The sequence below is a fragment of the Phyllostomus hastatus genome, unplaced genomic scaffold (assembly GCF_019186645.2).
Source record: "Phyllostomus hastatus isolate PE091 unplaced genomic scaffold, TTU_PhHast_1.1 phas_contig_210, whole genome shotgun sequence".
NCBI lineage: Eukaryota > Metazoa > Chordata > Mammalia > Chiroptera > Phyllostomidae > Phyllostomus > Phyllostomus hastatus.
In genome coordinates, this window is record NW_025333737.1 from 35,334,085 (window position 1) to 35,351,534 (window position 17,450).

At 64.5% G+C, this 17,450-nt stretch overlaps 1 protein-coding gene across 1 annotated transcript in view; it reads left to right on the forward strand.

Annotated features, from left to right (window-relative positions):
- The window catches only part of UNK (unk zinc finger), a 29,188-nt gene extending 11,803 nt beyond the window's left edge, over positions 1 to 17,385 (forward strand). The window contains exons 2-16 of the mRNA XM_045836096.1: positions 3,952 to 4,161; positions 5,081 to 5,257; positions 5,407 to 5,537; positions 6,043 to 6,178; positions 6,491 to 6,608; positions 7,753 to 7,837; positions 8,890 to 9,032; positions 9,440 to 9,640; positions 10,143 to 10,208; positions 10,684 to 10,861; positions 11,730 to 11,831; positions 11,981 to 12,169; positions 14,579 to 14,760; positions 15,203 to 15,460; positions 15,991 to 17,385. Coding sequence (XP_045692052.1) covers positions 3,952 to 4,161; positions 5,081 to 5,257; positions 5,407 to 5,537; positions 6,043 to 6,178; positions 6,491 to 6,608; positions 7,753 to 7,837; positions 8,890 to 9,032; positions 9,440 to 9,640; positions 10,143 to 10,208; positions 10,684 to 10,861; positions 11,730 to 11,831; positions 11,981 to 12,169; positions 14,579 to 14,760; positions 15,203 to 15,460; positions 15,991 to 16,146 — 2,332 coding nt within the window. The 3' untranslated portion in view covers positions 16,147 to 17,385. The remainder of the gene's footprint in view (positions 1 to 3,951; positions 4,162 to 5,080; positions 5,258 to 5,406; positions 5,538 to 6,042; positions 6,179 to 6,490; positions 6,609 to 7,752; positions 7,838 to 8,889; positions 9,033 to 9,439; positions 9,641 to 10,142; positions 10,209 to 10,683; positions 10,862 to 11,729; positions 11,832 to 11,980; positions 12,170 to 14,578; positions 14,761 to 15,202; positions 15,461 to 15,990) is intronic.
- The last annotated feature ends 65 nt before the right edge of the window (positions 17,386 to 17,450 follow it).

The window sequence follows — 17,450 nt, forward strand, 5'->3', positions numbered from 1 at the left end:
GGCTTGTGGGTGTCCGCTCGGGAGACTGGGCCCGTGCCCCCAACCCCCAGATCGTGGAGACTTCCCTTCTCCGCTGGACCCCGGGGCTTGTTTCCCAGGCGCCTCTGCCCGTCAGTTTGTCCGTGCTGAGCTTTCACGCCTTTGAAGTGGGGAGGTGGGGTGGAGTTTCATGGAGACAGTTCAGCGTTTTCACTGGAAATTTATGTTCACTTCAGTCCATGAAAACACAAAAGAGTGATCTGTAAGTGGTTTTCTCCTTGCCTCATGGGCACCGTGTCGCCCGGTGCCACACGGTTGAGGGGAGCACAGGAGACTCGGACCCAGCGTCGGCTCCTGGGTGGTGGGTGGTAAGTTTCGTGAACGATGCAAAGTTCAGAGTTCCTTCATTTCTTTCATCTAGTTGTGGTTGGTTGAAAGCGGGCTCTCTCTGCCACCCGGATCCGGTCGTCCCACCCCCTTGCTCACGAGGGGCTTTCCGCAGGTTGGGGTGTCCTCTCGGCCAGGTGTCAGGTTCCCTGCTCTGCAGTGCCTTCCGCCAGGGCCCGGGGCCCGGGGCCAGGCTCCAGCGGGCAGGCTCTGCCCTGCCGGCAGCGTCCGGAACTGTTGGGATTGTTTTGTGGACTTCGCTCTTTCTGAGACATTTTTATTTCTTGTAATAGTCAACTTTGTCAGTGTACTGGGGTCTTTTTTTTTTTTTTTAGGTTTTATTTATTTTAGAGAGGAAGAAAGAGAGGGAAATGTCAGTGTGTGGTTGCCTCTTGCACGCCCCCTACTGGGGACCTGGCCCATAACCCAGGCCTGTGCCCTGCCTGGGGATCGAATGGGGGACCCTTTGGTTCTCAGGCCAGTGCTCAGTCCACTGAGCCACACCAGCCGGGCCTGTCCTGGGTTCTTATGTGCCTGGCACCAAGGACTTTATACTCCAGTATTAGGGAAAACCATACACGTTACTAACTAATATGCAGTGCAGGATAAGAGCTGTGAGGAATGTCGAGAGAAAGTGCTGCAAAAACCTCAGAGATGGTAACTTTTCGCTGATGACAGGGCAGGAGGGGACGAGGCCAGGGAAGGCCTCGAGGTGGTAGCATCAGAAGACTCGTTACCACGGGATTCAGCCTTGGAAGATTTCTGCAGGTGAGGAAGGGCATGCGAGCACAGGCGGGGTGGGGCAGGGAGAGGGGAGGCCCTCTGTTCGCAAGGACCGCAGTTGTGAGCGGCAGGAACGGAGAGGGGTCCCGCGGAATGAGGCTGGGGAAGGACCCCGGGCCAGGCGAGCAGGGCCTGGGGTTCCAGGCTCTCGATTTGCTTATCGGTGGCAACCGGGGGAAGCTGAAGGCTTTTAATAAGGTGAGGGTTAAGCTTGGGCTCCCAGAAGAGTAGTAGGACTATACAGGGTAAACTAGACAGACGGAGGAGAGGCCGGAAGACCGGTTTACTAAAAGGAACCGGGTCCCTGAGCTGTGGGAGTGGAAATGAAGAGGCTTAAAACGGTGTCGTTTGTTGCCCCTGTGTCTGTCCCCTGGGGTGCTCCCGTCAGGTGGGACGCCGGGGAGCCCTGGCGTCCTGCACGGGCACCGCAGACAGGGCTGCCCCAGGGAGTGGGCTCGCCAGGACCCTCCTTTCCCCAGCGGGGCGGGCCGTGCCCGGAGTCGGGAGGACTCTAGTTCTTCCTGAGTTCTTCCCTGTCACCTCTCCGGCTGTCGGCTGAGGCACGGACACCAGCTAGATCGGAGTGTCAGATAAACGATGAGTAATTTTTCAGCGCGTGCCAACGGGTCTTGTTTACCTGAGTTGTGTTTACCGACTGCCGCCGTGGAAGCGGGCGGTCCTGGCCCTCGTTCTCTGCTCCCAGCCCGGGCCCAGCCTGCGTCCCCCCCACTCCCCCCACCCCTTTCTTCCAGAGTCGGTCTCCTCGTGGGTCCAAAGTCGGGGGAGTGTGTGCTGCCCCGGAGGGCCCAGCCTAGTGTCGGGGAAGGGCGTCCTCACTCAGTGCCAGGGTGTGGCGCCTCTGTACAGCACTAGGTGCAACTTTCTGTGCACGCAGACGGGAGATGGGGACGGACCTCGAGTCCCGGCCTCGTGTCCCAGTGCCAGAGCGACCAGGGGAGCCCCAGGCCGAGGGAGCCTCGGGGGCTTCTACCCGGCATCTCAGAATGCGCCTGGGCCCTGGCCACGGCATCCCTGAAATTTGGCTCCGCCTGCACCTCACCTCCCCCTCCCCCTTTCCGGTTCCTCTCCTACCCCATTCACATCCCACAAGGGTGCTGGAGCTCTCGGACCCAGACGTACTGTTCCTAAGCTCATACCGTGCCCTGTGCCTGAAACACCCCTTCCCATACTCTTCACCCACAAGCCCCTCCCTGCCCCTCTCCCCACTGCAAGCTCCCTGGGGCCGGGGTCCTAACGCTAGGTTCCCAGACTGCCCAGCGCGAACCTACCTCGTGACTCTCCCCGCACTCGGTTGGTTCCACCTGCTCCTGGCGTCTCTCCCGTGGAAACGGGCTTTCTGAGGACAAGCGCCTGCTTCGTCCGTGTCCTCGGTGCCCACCGCTGTGCCTGGACCTAGTAGGTGCCAAAGGTGTGCTGAGTGGACACAGGGCTCCATTTGGAGACTTCACTGCCCTGGACAGCCCCATCTGGACATGCCCCGGACACCCCTGTGTTCCTCAGGGAGCGCCCGGCCCCTGCCCTGCTCCCTGCTCCCGCACCCCAGACACTTCCCCACACTTTTTACTACCATTGAAGAAAACCTGTCTGCAGTCTCAGCCCTGGGCCCACCTGCCCCCACACCTCCCATGGGCCCAGGGTATCCTGGCATGAGCCGAAGGTGTGAGCTGGACCCTCTGGCCTTTGACCCGTGTCCTCTAAACCTAGACCGTTGTTTCAGGTCAGTTTGTAGCTCCTTCCGCACTCTCTTCTGCACCTTCTAGAAGCATCCTCCTCCTCACTGGCCTCACATGCTCTACCCAGCTGTTTGTTGCCTGCATGGTTAGGGCGTGAGGGGATGAAGAGAACCGCATTGCTTGCCTATTTCCCTGGGGGGCAGGGGCAGATCTGAGAAACCCTCTGCACAGACACGGGGGCCGGCGGGGGGGGACAGAGACGGGTGGGTGCTATGTTTTGTGACGGGATAAGCGGCTCTGGGGCGCTCCAGGGGGTGGGGCCTGGGAGAGGAACTCTGGGGGCATCTTGGCTGTCACATGCAGAGCAAAGGAGGCAGGCGGAGGTCGGGGGGAGGCCATAGGAACAGGCAGAGCCCCTAGGTCCCCGGGTCAGCCAGGATGTGATGGCCCCAGCTGCTGCGGGTGCTCATCTGTGAGATGGCTCGGGGCAGGCCAGGCCGAGAGGGAGATTCTCTTTAGATGCTTCTTTCTACTGTGAGCTCCTTCGCAAACGCTTACCTGGGTCGTGCAAGGAGATGTGTCTGGGGGGAGGTAGGAAGGGCAGTAATGATGTGAGTCAGGAGTCCAGAGGGACACCTGTGACCTGGGCTTTGAGCTCAAAAGCAGCAGCCTCCTGGGGCCCAGCACTGCTTCTGGGACGGGGTGAGGACTCCGAAATCGGCAGGCAGACCCGGGCAGCAGAGATTCCCGAGGGAAGGTCCGGGGGGGTTCTGCAAGCTCTTGCTTGCAGCCCTTGCTGCTGGGAGACCTCAGGGAGGGCTCAGAGAACAGGCCACTAATTAAACCCTCCACGGGTCACATGGCAGGCAGCTGACCGCTGAGAGCCTGTGGTCTATGGCTCCTGCCCTTCAGGCTGTCTTAGGACCTGGGCAGGGGAGAGAGCCACATGCTGAGGTCCAGCCTTTGCTCTGGGCCTCCTCCAGTGTCGCCCTGAAACTAGCACCCCAGAACAGGGCCCTCGGGGGACTCTGGCGGCCAGCTTCTTGCTGGGAAACGAGGGGCTTCGTTCTCTGCTCCCGGCGCGCCAACCGTGGGGCTGTCCCTGCAGGTACCTGAAGGAGTTCCGCACGGAGCAGTGCCCGCTCTTCGTGCAGCACAAATGCACGCAGCATCGGCCCTACACCTGCTTCCACTGGCACTTCGTGAACCAGCGCCGCCGCCGCTCCATCCGCCGTCGGGACGGCACGTTCAACTACAGCCCCGACGTCTACTGCACCAAGTACGACGAGGCCACGGGCCTCTGCCCGGAGGGCGACGAGTGAGTGTCCTCCAGCCTGCCCTCGGCGGGGAGCCCCGCGTCTCCTGGGCCGCGGGCCCTCAGCGGAGGCCTGGCAAAGCCTGAGCGGCCAGCTGAGGCTGCTGTGGGGCTGCTCTGCAGCCTGGCCCTGCGCTCAGACCCTGCAGCCTCCGGGGGGGCCCATCCTCCTTTCCGCACTCACGGGGAGCCCTGCACAGGCCTCTCCTCTGCTGAGCCTAAGGGCCCCATCTCCAAACCAGAGGGGCTTCCTGGGTCTTCAGTCACGGTCCCCTGCAGGTCCCTAGGACCCTCTCCACAGCCTGCCTCTACCCGTCCCAGTTCCGCGCAGGGCGAGGCAGAGACACAGCCTCTCCAGTCCCCCGTGTTGCTGACCCTAAAGATTTTACCACCGTGCTCTTGGAAAACCCACAACACGGAGGTGGCAAACCGAGGAACCTCCGTGAGAGGGGACATTCGCTGACCCCATCATTCCAGTGTTTCAGCCTCGCAGCGGTGGCTCCCCTGGGCGCGACTCACCCATCCCCGCACCAGCACGCCTCTCACAGAGGTCACAGCTTGCTGACCCCCTCCCAGCCCAATGACACCCTCAGGGCACACTCGAGGCCTTTGCTCCTCCGGGACCCCTGGTCTGAGCAGCGTGTCTTCTCCCAGGGGTGCCCGCCCCTCCCAGAGCTGCTTTTCGGGACAGCCTCTAGGGGGACGTGCTGAGCGGGCTGAAGCCGGACTGCCAGGCCCTCCTGGGTCCCCTTCAGGCTGCGGCACGGACTGGCGTGGGGGTGGCTCCGTGCCTCTGCAGGACTCGTCACTGCCTGCCTCCTCGACCCACCACCGGCGCACTGACCGATCCCAGGGGAGGGCGGGGCTGGGAGCCCAGGCTGCAGGGGCCTGGTAAGTGACCACCCCCACTTCCGTGTCGCAGGTGCCCGTTCCTGCACAGGACCACAGGGGACACTGAACGCAGGTACCACCTGCGCTACTACAAAACTGGAATCTGCATCCACGAGACGGACTCAAAAGGCAACTGCACCAAAAACGGCCTGCACTGCGCTTTCGCCCACGGGCCCCATGACCTCCGCTCCCCTGTCTACGACATCAGGTGGGCTGGCTGCAGCGCTGGGCCGACGGCTGTGGACTGGGTGGGGGTCTGGCTGCCCACGCGGTGAGCACCACGCATAGAGCGCAGGGCCAGTGCCCCGGCTCCTCCCCTCATGCCCCTTCCCTGAGCTCTCTGTCTTCTCCTCCCAGGGAGCTGCAGGCCATGGAGGCCTTGCAGAATGGACAGCCCACGGTGGAAGGCAGCACAGAGGGCCCGTCCGCTGGGGCTGCAAGCCATGCCATGATAGAGAAGATCCTTGGTGAAGAGCCGAGGTGGCAAGGTGAAGGTGGCCAGGCTCCTGCTGGGCGTTTGTCCCCACCCCTGCCCCGCCCAGAGCTGCCCCAAGGACGTGGCTCACGCCACCCCTGCTGGGAGGCGGGGACAGCTCCGCCTTGCATCCAGCCAAACACTGTCGGGGGGTCAGGGGAGTTACTAGGGGGGTTCCCCAGACGCACCTTGCCCTGTTCCCATCATCCCAGTTGCACCCCAAATTTCTCAGGGCTTCCAGACATACATACTTGTGCATGTAAAGAAGTGCAAGTGTGTGTGTTCTTGAACCTCCTCAGGGCACCCTCTGTACCCTGGGAGCTGAGAGCGCCCCCAGAAGGCGGAGGACAGCATCCACCCTCTCTCTCCCCTGGGCTGTCTCGGGCCTGACTTTGGCCTGTGGAAGGGCGTCCCTGCGTATACCTCATGGAAGCCTCCGCTCCCAGACCCTTCCCAGCGGCTCCTCCTTCCTGCCCCCCACCCCACCCACCTCACCCCTGCCTCTGGCCCCTGCGCAGAGACCGCGTATGTGCTGGGGAACTACAAGACGGAGCCCTGCAAGAAGCCCCCGAGGCTGTGCCGCCAGGGCTACGCCTGCCCCTACTACCACAACAGCAAGGACCGGCGGCGGAGCCCCCGGAAACACAAATACAGGTCAGCCGTAGGGGGACGGGGCTGGGGGGTGGGTCCTGGCAGAGGCTGCCCCCATTTCGCTCGCAGGGATGCAGGGAGGCCCGGGTACGGGGTGGGGGGGGGGCAGTCAGAATGGCAGAGCTCTGGGGGGCCTGCGGGATCCTCCTCTCCTGGCATGAGGATGTGGGGCCATGCCATGTGCAGAAAGGGTGGTGGCGGTCACCGCACAGCCAGGCTTCCGGCCTGTGGGGCTGGGGTCTCGTCTCGTTGGCGCCCCCCAGGTCCTGATCGCCCCCCTGACACCCATGTGACCCCGCCCTCTCTTTGGACCAGGTCATCACCGTGTCCAAACGTGAAGCACGGGGATGAGTGGGGAGACCCCGGCAAGTGTGAGAACGGGGACGCCTGCCAGTACTGCCACACGCGCACGGAGCAGCAGTTCCACCCGGAGGTGGGCCTGGGGGCCGGGCGGGTCTTTGGGGGGCGGGCGGCCGCTAGGCAGAGCCCGTCTGGACTCCCTCCATCCTGGCAGAGGGACTCGGAGCCACAGGCTCCCCAGCCAGCAATGCCTGAAGGAGCCCCGCTCCTTCACCTGGCAGCTTCTCCCGTTTGCGCCCACGCTCACCACGCAGCCCTCTGTTCCCAGCCCTCCCCCAGCCTCCAGCAGAGGGGGCCTGGACTCGGCCCAGTGCCCTGGCCGCTCTTGCATTACTCGTGGTGGTTATAATCCAGGGACGCCCAGATGAAAAAATAAGACAGCCCTGAACAGTTGCCCTGTTCCAGACCGGAGCCTAGGGTACAAGTGGCCTCCCTGCCACGGTTCCCCAGCCCGCTGGCCCTGGGGTGTGCCCTGAGCCATGTTCCGTGTCCCGAGATCTTGTGTCAGGTGCCTAGAAGCACATGCTGTCCCTTCCCCTGGTTGCATGGAGACCAGGACACGCTGCAGTGGGCACGTGAACAGGTTGCCTTACAGGGACTGTGGACAGCAGGGTGGAGACTTAGACCAAGCTGGCTGGTGCGGCTCAGTGGACTGAGCTCCGGGCTTCGAACCACAGGGTCGCTGGTTCGATTCCCAGTCAGGGCACATGCCTGGATTGTGGGCCAGGTCCCCAGGTGTGGGGGGGCGTGCAGCAGGCAACCACACATTGATGTTTTTCTCCCTCCTTCCCCCCTCCAAAGATAACTAAATAAATTTTTAAGAAAGTTGGCTGAGTGTAGGTCCCAACCTAGACCCCCGCCCAGGCTGCCTGTGACCTTGGCCTTCCGAGTGCCCAGAGGTGGGTTCGGAGGTTGCAGCTCTGGCCAAGACAAGGCCCTGGGTGTGAAGCAGCGTGGACAGACTCTCTCTGAGGGCTGCGTCAGGGCTGGTTGGACCCCTGACCCCAGGAGCGGGGGCATCCTCCAACAGGGGCAGCAGTGTCTGCCTCAGGGTCTGAGCAGGCAGTTGGCAGGGCAGAGTAGCTCTCAGAGTAGCAGTGTGGAACAGGGAGGAGAAAGGGGCCCGTTAGTAAGCGGACCGCCCACGCTGGAGGCTGTGCCTGCCTGGCCCTCTGGGCCCCAGCCTGAGCTGCCTCTGCTCTGCCCTGTCCCTCCAGATCTATAAATCCACCAAGTGCAACGACATGCAGCAGTCGGGCAGCTGTCCCCGAGGACCCTTCTGCGCCTTTGCCCACGTAGAACGTAAGCTGCCCCCACTGACCTGAGGCGTGTCCTCTCCGCCCTCCCCTCCCCCACCCTCTGCTGAGGCTCGGGGGCGGGGGGCACCCCCCCAGAGCCCACTAGGCAGGTCCCAGCCGCCACCCCAGGCCACACGCATGGCAGACAGCGCACTGAATGCGGCGCCCTGCCGTGCTGAGCCCTGCTGAGGGCAGAGCTGTCCAGTCAAAATGATGCAGCTTGCCTGTATCGCTTTAGATACTCTAGGCACCACATGAAAGTAAGCAAAACAAATAGGCTAAATTAACTTGAACGTGTCTTTATTTACTCCACTGTAAAGTGGTATTTCAAAAACCATACAGAAAACCATCACGACATTTTACTGCTTTTTTCAAACTGTCCTGGAAAGCGGGTGTTGGAACAGCTGCTGCACGCCTCAGTTTAGAGCAGCCGCGTCCTGAGTGCCCCCAGCCCCGCGTGGCCCGGGGCTGCCGCACCGGACGGTGCTGCCCCACGCCGCACGCTGCCCTCCAGGCCGCCACTGCCCGTCGCAGACGGGGCTTGTGTCCCAGCCTGTGTCCCCCCGAGCCACCGCTCTGGCTGCCCTTCGCCTCTCCCCAGGCCCAGACCTCCCCGGAGTTAGAGTGGCAGGTGGACTGAGGGCCCGGGGAGAGGGAAGGTGTTCTCGGCACGGAGGTGGTCCCCAGCCTTGGGCACTGGGACCGCCGGTGGAGGCAGCACAGAGAACCCATGCACGGTTCAGGCTTCGGAGTTGTGCAGGTCGGGGTTTGAATCCCAGTTCTTCTGTTTCTGGGTTCTGTCCCCTTGGGAGACTCACCTTGTCTCTCTGAGCCCCAGGTGCCTTGTCTGTAAAGTGGAGACCGTGAGGTCACTTGTGTCTTCCAGTCACTGGAGAGTCACAATTAGTGCTGCTCGCGTGGCACCCAGTAAGTGCTGGGTGCACAGTATTAATAGAAACAAGGCAGGAGCCTTCCCTTTACGTACAGGGTGATGCAGGGTCCCAGAGGCCCTTCTGGCTCGGGAGCCTGTGGACACTCGGCCGCCGTCTCTTGCAGAGCCTCCCCTCGGCGAGGACCTGCAGCCCCCCTCCGCCGTGCCCAGCCCCACCCAGCCGGGCCCCGTCCTGTACATGCCGTCGGCCGCCGGGGACTCGGTGCCCGTGAGCCCCTCCAGCCCGCACGCCCCCGACCTCAGCGCCGTACGTGCCCATCCGGGGGCCCGCCTGGGAGCCAGCCCCTGCTTCTCGCACCCCCCGCCCCCATGAGCCTGTGCTTGGGGGAAGCCTTGGGGTTCCGCCCTTTCTGCCCAGGGTTCTTTTCTCTGTGAAGTGGGAGGAGGGTGGTCAGTGTCCCCAGAGCCTACGTTAGCCTGGGTAGAGTGGGGAGAAGGGATGATAAAGCCTTCTGTCGCCACCCCCCCCCCCCACACACACAGGGTTCCCTCACGAGGTTCTGGGTCTCCTGGGCGGCAGCTGTGCCCGTTGGCAGGGGAAACGGAAGGCGTTTCCCAGGCTGCTGAAGAAGCGCCCCCCGAGGAGGGGCTGGAGGGTGGGCGGCGCCCCAGCCTGTGCATCGCCCGCCGGCCCACTCCCCCCCTTCTCCGCAGCTCCTCTGTAGAAACAGCAGCCTAGGCAGCCCGTCGAACCTCTGCGGCTCCCCGCCGGGCTCCCTGAGGAAGCCCCCGAACCTGGAGGGCATCGTCTTCCCTGGGGAGTCCGGCCTCGCCCCCGGCAGCTATAAGAAGGCTCCTGGCTTCGAGAGGGAAGACCAGGTGGGAGCCGAGTTCCTGAAAAATTTCAAATGCCAGGTAAGGGATGAGAAGAGCAGTACGGTGGGGCCCGCCCTCTCCGCGCCGCGGAGGCTGTCCTGCTCCGGGCAGCCCCTGTCCCTGGCCCCTTGGAGCCTGAGCACAGTGAGCGAGGCCTCCCGTCCCACAGGCAGAGACGGGCAGGCCGGAGAGGCTGAGCGCCCCACCCGGCGTCACAGCGGCCCCAGGAGCAGCCGGGGCGCCCACCCTGGCCTCCTAACCCCGTGTCTGGTCCCTTCCGTGCCCTGTGCCACCTTGACATGGCAGGGCTCTGGGCGGGGCAGACGCTGTCCCTGACGAGCTCGTCTGAGGCCTGGGGTCGGCGGGGAGGAGCCACCCCGTGGTCCCCAGGGTGGTGGAGGGGAGCAGGTGCACGTGCATGCAGGGGTCTGCGGGTGCCTGGCCCCTGGCGCCGGCAGCCTCCGTGAGCCGTGGCAGGTTGGGGGGCCTGGGCTCTGCTAGCCTCACACTCGCCCCCTGCTCTCGAACCTTCTGCTCTCAGGCCAAGTTAAAACCCCACTCACTGGAGCCCAGGAGTCAAGAGCAGCCTCTGCTTCAGCCCAAACAGGTACCGGATTCTCAGCCCCCTTCTGGCATCTGCTGTGCACGGGCCGGGCCCAGAACCCCAGGAGGCTGCAGAGTGGGGGGCGTGCTTCCCTCACAAGCCGAGGGCAGGACTAAGGGGGGCCCTGGCCCCAGTCCAGAGAGGGTAGGTCAGGCCCTGGAGCCCTCCCCCCAGACTCACCCATCAGCCCGGCACAGATTACGTATTGAGCGTCTGCACTACACCAGGCCCTGGACTCACTGCTCCCCACCCGGTGCAGGATGGTGGGGTGAGTGGGCCCTGCAGCCTCCTAGCCGCACCCCTCCAACTTCAGCCTCTCTCTCAACTAGGTGTTGAGTGGGCAGGGCCCCATGTGGGCATGGGGGCACCCAGACAAGGCCGGGGGTGCCCCGTTTCCTTCTGCCCTACCCACCCCCGTCGCCAGCCCCTGGCCTTCCGGGCGGGCATCCCATCGCCTCTCCTCGCTCTCTCGTTGCAGGACATGCTGGGCCTCCTCCCCCCCGTGGGCAGCCCCCTGACCTCAAGCATCTCTTCTAGCATCACCTCCAGCCTGGCAGCTACTCCCCCTAGCCCTGCGGGCACCAGCAGCGTCCCTGGCATGAACGCAAATGCTCTGCCCTTCTACCCCACCAGCGACACGGTAGAGTCGGTCATAGGTAATCAGGCCGTTTCCGTTGCCGAGTCCAGGACTGGGGCTGGCGTCAGAGACGCTAGGTCTCTGGAGTGAGACTCGGACCAGCACGTGGCCACATTAGCCGTCCGACTGGAGGGAGCCAGGGTCGGCACCCGGGCTGTTGAGCGGAGGGGGTGCGGACCCAGGGTGTCGGGCCGAGACCTGCCCTCACAGCAGACCAGAGGTGCCCCTCCCCGGGCACGTGCGGTCTCGTCCCCGACGCGCATCCTCGTCCCCGATGCGCATCCTTCGGTTCCCGCTCCCCGCACGGCTGCCCTCAGCCTTCCTGGCCGCGGAAGCCGCTGCTCTTCTCTGTCAGCGGCCGCTTTGTGCCGGGTCCTCGTGCAGAGACCGGGCGTGCGGCACGGGGACCTTGTCCTCGACCTCAGGGAGGGGCACTGCTCCCACCCGCGGCCCAGCTCCGCAGAGCGCAGCGGCATTTGTCAGGCTTCTGTTGCTCGTTGGCCGCTGATGGCCCAGAGACGGGCCTGCCCTGGGCGGGCGCCGGGACGAGACACGCACCCTAGCGTCAGGAGGCGAGGCCTCCGTCCGAGGCAGGAACCCCAGCCAGGCCTGGGTTCCCCCTGGGGCGTCAGAGCAGGCCTCAGAGAGCAGAGCCGTCCGAGCTGGACTTGGCGGGGCGTCGGGGTTGGTGTGGCAGAGGAGCGGCCGGGCAGGGGCAGGGGCAGAGGCTCGAGAGAGGAGCAGCCCAGTGAGACCCGAGCGTGGAGAGGAGGTGGGGCAGGAAACGGGTCGTGAGGGGCAGGCGGGTCCGTGCGGTGAGGCCTGGGACTGCGGGGTCTGCGCCCCCAGAGGCTGGGAGGCTCAGACCCTGGTCGCTCTGCCCCTAGAGTCTGCCCTGGACGACCTGGACCTGAACGAGTTCGGGGTGGCAGCCCTGGAGAAGACTTTCGACAACAGCACAGTTCCCCACCCGGGCAGCATCACAATCGGTACTGGGTTGCGGGCGGGCAGGGCGGTGTGGGAGGGCACCCGGGGGTCCGCCCGGCCCGGGGTGGGGGGTGGGGTGCAGCAGCCCCCTGCCTGGCCGCCCCGCGTGGCTGCCTGCCCTCACCCGGCCCGCCCCCTGGCCCCCGCGCAGGTGGCAGTCTGCTGCAGAGCTCTGCTCCCGTGAACATCCCCGGCTCCCTGGGCAGCTCGGCCTCCTTCCACTCGGCGTCCCCGTCCCCTCCGGTCAGCCTCTCCTCGCATTTCCTGCAGCAGCCCCAGGCCCACCTGAGCCAGTCAGAAAACACGTTTTTGGGGACCTCGGCATCCCATGGGTCCTTGGGTGAGCGTGGGCGCGGCTCGCTGAGACCTGGGGCGGGAACCTGGGCTTTGGCGAGTGCCTGGGCCTCTGTCCACGGCCAGAGCAGAGCAGGGAGGCGGTGAGGGCGGGGCTCGGGCGCTGGGGGAGGGCCAGGGCTCTGTCCCACAACTCCCTTACTGTGTGGTCTTGGACGAGCGACTCAGCCTCCCGGCCTTCCTTTCTGCTGTGAGACGGGTGTGGCGGCAGCACCGCCTCGGAAGTGGCGGTGAGGCTCGGGTGAAGGGCGAGGCACAGGGCCGGTGCGCGGCGAGACATGGCTGCTCAGAGCCGCCGGAGCCCGCTTCTGCTCTTGGCGCCAGGGTGCCAGTTCCCCCAGGTACCCGGGGCTCCCGGAGGCGGGCGGGCTGCAGCCAGGTTCGCAGGAGGCCGAGGGGGAGGTCTGAATGGCACAGCCCAGGCTCGGGGTGGCCTTCTTGCAGGCCAGGCCTAGTTGTTAGAGTGTGGCACACAGGCCTGCAGGCTCCGCTACCTGCCACGTGCAGGGTCCTCATCTCCTCGAGTGCGGGCGCTGGCTTGACTGTGCACTGAGGCAACAGCAAGGATGGCGAAACAGCAAGCGCCCAGCCCGCTGCCTCTCCACGAACAGCAGTGGCTCCTCTTACTTCCGCACCCTGCTGCTGTCCGGGGAGCTTGGAAATCCCTCCCCGGAGGGTGCGGGACGTCCAGGTCGCACTGAGCCACTGACTCTCACCAGGCTGGGTGGGGCCTTCCCCGTCTCCCTCCAGAGGTCAGGGCAGCACAGGGACGTCTCAGCCCCTTTCAGGTGTGTTGGGTCTTTTTCCAGTTACAGTGGACACTGTGGGTTTCAGGTGCGCAGCATAGTGGTGCGACGACCGGACACTGTGCAGCGACCCCCGACAGTTCGGCCCCACTCGGCCTGCACTGCACGCGGTCACTGCAGCAGCATCGCCTGCACTCCCTGTGCTGTGCTGTGCTGTGTGTCCCCGCGCATCCTTCTGATTTGTGGTGACACCGACAGCTTAAAATGTCTTTTTTTTTTTTTTTTAGAGAGAGAGGGGAAGGGAGGGAGAAAGAGGGAGAGAAACATCCATGTGTGGTTGCCTCTCACATGCCTCGTACTGGGGACCTGGCATGCAGTGTGGGCATGTGCCCTGACTGGGAGTTGAACCGGCAACCCTTTGGTTCACAGGCCGGTGCTCGGTCCACTGAGCCACACCAGCCAGGGCTCAAATGCTTCGTCTTCTATTTGTCTGACTTGTCCCATATGGCGGAGGCTTACTCGCCACACATCCACTCCTTCTCCGTGTGGCTATTGAGCAGTTTTATAGGTACAGTATGAGCTCAGCAGTGCCTGCTGACGTGGCACCATGGCCCCTGGGGGCGGCAGGGGGCCAGACATTAGCTCATACTTGGGGCTGCTGCGTGGAGTCAGAGGGCTGGGGCTGGGGTTCAGAGTAACAAGGAACCTCACCTAGATGTGGTCAGGAGGGCCGTCTCTGAGGGGTGGCTCCTCTCCAAGAGATTAAATGCCACCTGGGTGTGGAGAGGTGTTCAGGCAGAGCTTGTGGCTGGGACGGTATGCTGGGGAGGTGGCCTTGGGCCCCCACCTCCAGGACAAGTCAGGTGGACTCGGAGACAGCACACACCGCATGCTCTCCACCCAGGACCCGTCCGTCATGTTGTGGGTGCACCAGTGTTTCTTAGGCGGCACTGTCCTAAATCCACTGGGTTCCGGAGCGTCCTGGCTGGATTGGTGGGAAAGGAAGCCGGGAAGACGTCACTAGGACAATGCGGTGGGCAGAACAAGGGCGGAGGTGGGTGTGGGCCCTGCTCTGGAAGGTGGGGGCTGCCCTGAGGGCCACAGAGCAGGGCGTGAGCAGTGTCCGCAGACATCGGTGGGCAGCACGTGAGCGTGCCGTGCGGCCGACGGGAGAGAGTGGCCGGGGGTGCTCAGATGGCCTGGCTGGGTCCTGGTTCCACTTCCTGTCACCACATGGGGGCGGGCCTGGGCCCCTGGAGCTCTTGCCGCTCCAGCTCTGCCGTCACCCGAGGCTCCGGCCCGTCGTTCTCCTGAACCTCCTCCCGGGCCCCACCCCAGGGTGCGAGAAAGCTCCGCTCCACCCAGCCTCAGGGCTCCACGATCACCCCTTTCACAGGCAGCTCCCCCACAGCTCTCCCCCAGCCCCTGGGTCACCCTGTTTGGTGGATGAGGATCTTGAGACTCAGAATTTAAGTGGCAGCCGACAGGTAGCAGATGGCAACACAGCAGGTCTGACTCGACTGCAGCACCTACACACCCCCGCACGGGCTCCGCCTGACGCCGCCATGCCTCGCGCAGCGGCCCCCGGAGCCCCGGGCGGGCAGGGCAGGGCCCTCCAGGGCACTGATGCTCCTCTCCTTCCTGGGCAGGTCTGAATGGGATGAACAGCAGCATCTGGGAACACTTTGCCTCTGGAAGCTTCTCCCCGGGCACTTCCCCTGCCTTCCTGTCGGGGCCAGGGGCTGCCGAGCTGGCCCGGCTTCAGCAAGAGCTGGACGAAGCCAACGGCACCATCAAGCAGTGGGAGGAGTCCTGGAAGCAGGCCAAGCAGGTACGGGGCACAGGGAGTGGGGGAAGCCAGGGTCCTGGAGAACAGAGCAGAAACTCGGTTTTGTTCTCCTTCCCCTGTCGGGCCCCGGGGTGGCTGGTGTCCCAGACCTGGGACTCTGCGAGCTGTTTATGTGGTCCGGTCCCAGGCACCACTGGCCTCTCCCAAGAAGCCCTGACTCTCCAGGGCTCAAGTCAGGGTTCTTGGTTCGAGGGTGGGCCCTCCAGCCAGGCTCTGCCCCCTTCCCTGCCCACAGAGGGTCTCTTGCAGCTCCTGAAACCTCTCCTCTCTGCAGACAGTGTCAGCCGCCTCCCTGCCTCCTCCCTGGACTGCTGGCCTGCTGCAAGCGGGCCCCACAGCCACAGTGGCTCGGCGGGCTCCCAGAGATGTGCCCTGGGCGGGGGCGGGGGGCCCCCATGACGCACTCTGCGTGTTTGGCCCACAGGCTTGTGATGCCTGGAAGAAGGAGGCAGAGGAGGCCGGGGAGCGGGCCAGCACGGCCGGCGCCGAGTGCGAGCTGGCCCGCGAGCAGCGGGACGCCCTGGAGGTGCAGGTGAAGAAGCTGAAGGAGGAGCTGGAGCGGCTGCACTCGGGGCCCGACCCGCAGGCCCTGCCCGCCTTCTCCGACCTGGAGGCCCTCTCGCTCTCCACCCTCTACTCCCTCCAGAAGCAGCTGCGGGCCCGCCTGGAGCAGGTGGACAAGGTCAGCCCGGAGGGCCGGGAAGCCCTGGGTGGGGGTGTACGCGGCCACAGCGAGGGCTGGGCTGCAGGGGGCCCACACTGCTGTGGGGCCGGCCGCCCTCCCCCTGCGAGCCCCTGCCCGGCAGCTGGCGGGGAGCGAGGGAGAGCACGCCACGCCCGGGGGTGGTGAGAAGGGGCACCTGGGAAGGTGGGTGTGCCCCGAGCCTGAGCCACGCTAGCCTTGCCGGGCTCTCTGCGCTGCACAACACGCAGACGCTGCAGACCGGCTGGGCCCCCGGGGCCTCGCACCGTGGGAGGAACGGTCCTTCCTTCCCCAGGCCTCCGGCACCGTAGCCCACCTGTGGCCGTGGCCTCGGGCACACCACTGCCCTCTCCGGGGACCTGGGGTCACTAGGAGACCAGTGTGAGGAAGAGCCCTCAGGCTGGGGGCTGCCGAGCAGGGGGGCCTGGGAGCAGCCCCGCGGGCTCTGTGCCTCAGCGCCCTCCTCCCGCCCAGGCCAGGCCCCTGACCTCGGCGCCCGCTCCCCGCAGGCCGTGTTCCACATGCAGTCGGTGAAATGCCTTAAGTGTCAGGAGCAGAACCGAGCGGTGCTGCCGTGCCAACACGCCGTGCTGTGCGAGCTGTGCGCCGAGGTCAGCGAGTGCCCCGTCTGCCAGCCGGGCCGGGCCCACGCGCTGCAGTCGTGACCCCGCGGGCCCGGCCCCGGCCTGGCTCAGCTCTTCCCACCTAGGACTTTTTAAAGTATATATATGTATGTATGTATGTATGTATGTACATGTATATGTATATGTATATGATTATGTATATGTATACATTCTGTGCGTATGCAGGTGTGCGTGGGCGGCCAGTGTGAACAGTGTCTGTGTGTATATCTCGACACAGATATAGACACACACTTTAAACAGACTTACCAAGCACTTTTTAAAAGAAGCAACTATTTTGCAGTCCTCCCTCTGCCCACTCCCTACCTGTCCCACTTCCCCTCTTCTTCCACCAGCCTTTTGGCAGGGGATCTGTTTCTCTTTTTTATGTAGGAACTAACTATTTTTAACTTCTTGGGGCCTGAGCAGGGAAGGATGGAAGCTGGACGGGCCGAGGGGAGGGGACGAGCCTTCAGGGCAGGCCCTGTTCACCCCACCTCCCCGGGCCAGGGCAGGAGGCGGGGCCTGCGGGCTCCTGGCAGTGAGGCCCGAGGGTGTGCCAGGGCTCCGGGCCCGCCCAGGTCCTAGCTTTACCAGACGTGTATTCAATTCGGGGCTGGCCGCAGCCCGCTCCGAGCTCCCACCCCTGGGCCCTTGAAGCCCCTCGGGTTCCTGAGGCCGGGGCTCGGCCTCAGTCCTCTCCCCCAGGTCTCGGGAGCAGCCTCCCTGGCCCCAGGGCCACCCACCAGGCTGGCACTGCCCTATCTATCACCCCCGGCAGTCCCTCCTCTTCTGGCACTGCCCCCCGCCCCGTGCCCCCACCCCTCCCTCTGGCAGCTAGCAGGGCAATCGGTAGGGAGGGTCTGCGGACTGTGAGGACCAGGGGCTCAGGCCCTGCCCCCTCCCCGAGGGGCTCCGTATGCATTCCTTGGTGCTCTCCGAGTGCAGCTGGCGTCCCGCCCCGTGCGGCGTGGACGCCCGTGTGCGTGTGTGTGCGTGCCTGTCCGACGTGTAGTGTGTTTTAGCTTCCATTCTAAAACTCGTTCTGTACAGAGAGATGCGGCGGGACGGGAGGGCGGAGTGGGTGGGGGAAGCCACCCCACTCCCGGCGCTGGTGTCTGGGGTGGGGGCCAGAGGGCTTCAGAGGGTCTGGCCCCAGCCCCTCCCCCCCTTGGGCTCAGCACGAAAGGGCTTTCAATGAATTAAGTGAAAACTTTCTTTTTTTACAAAAATGCAAAAATCAACAAAGCTCCAAAACCATTGGAAATAAAACATGAACTTGCAGCGGTAGCCTGTTCGCGTGCTTCCGGTGAAGCGGGCTCAGGCCCCAGAGCGGTGAGGCGGGCCGG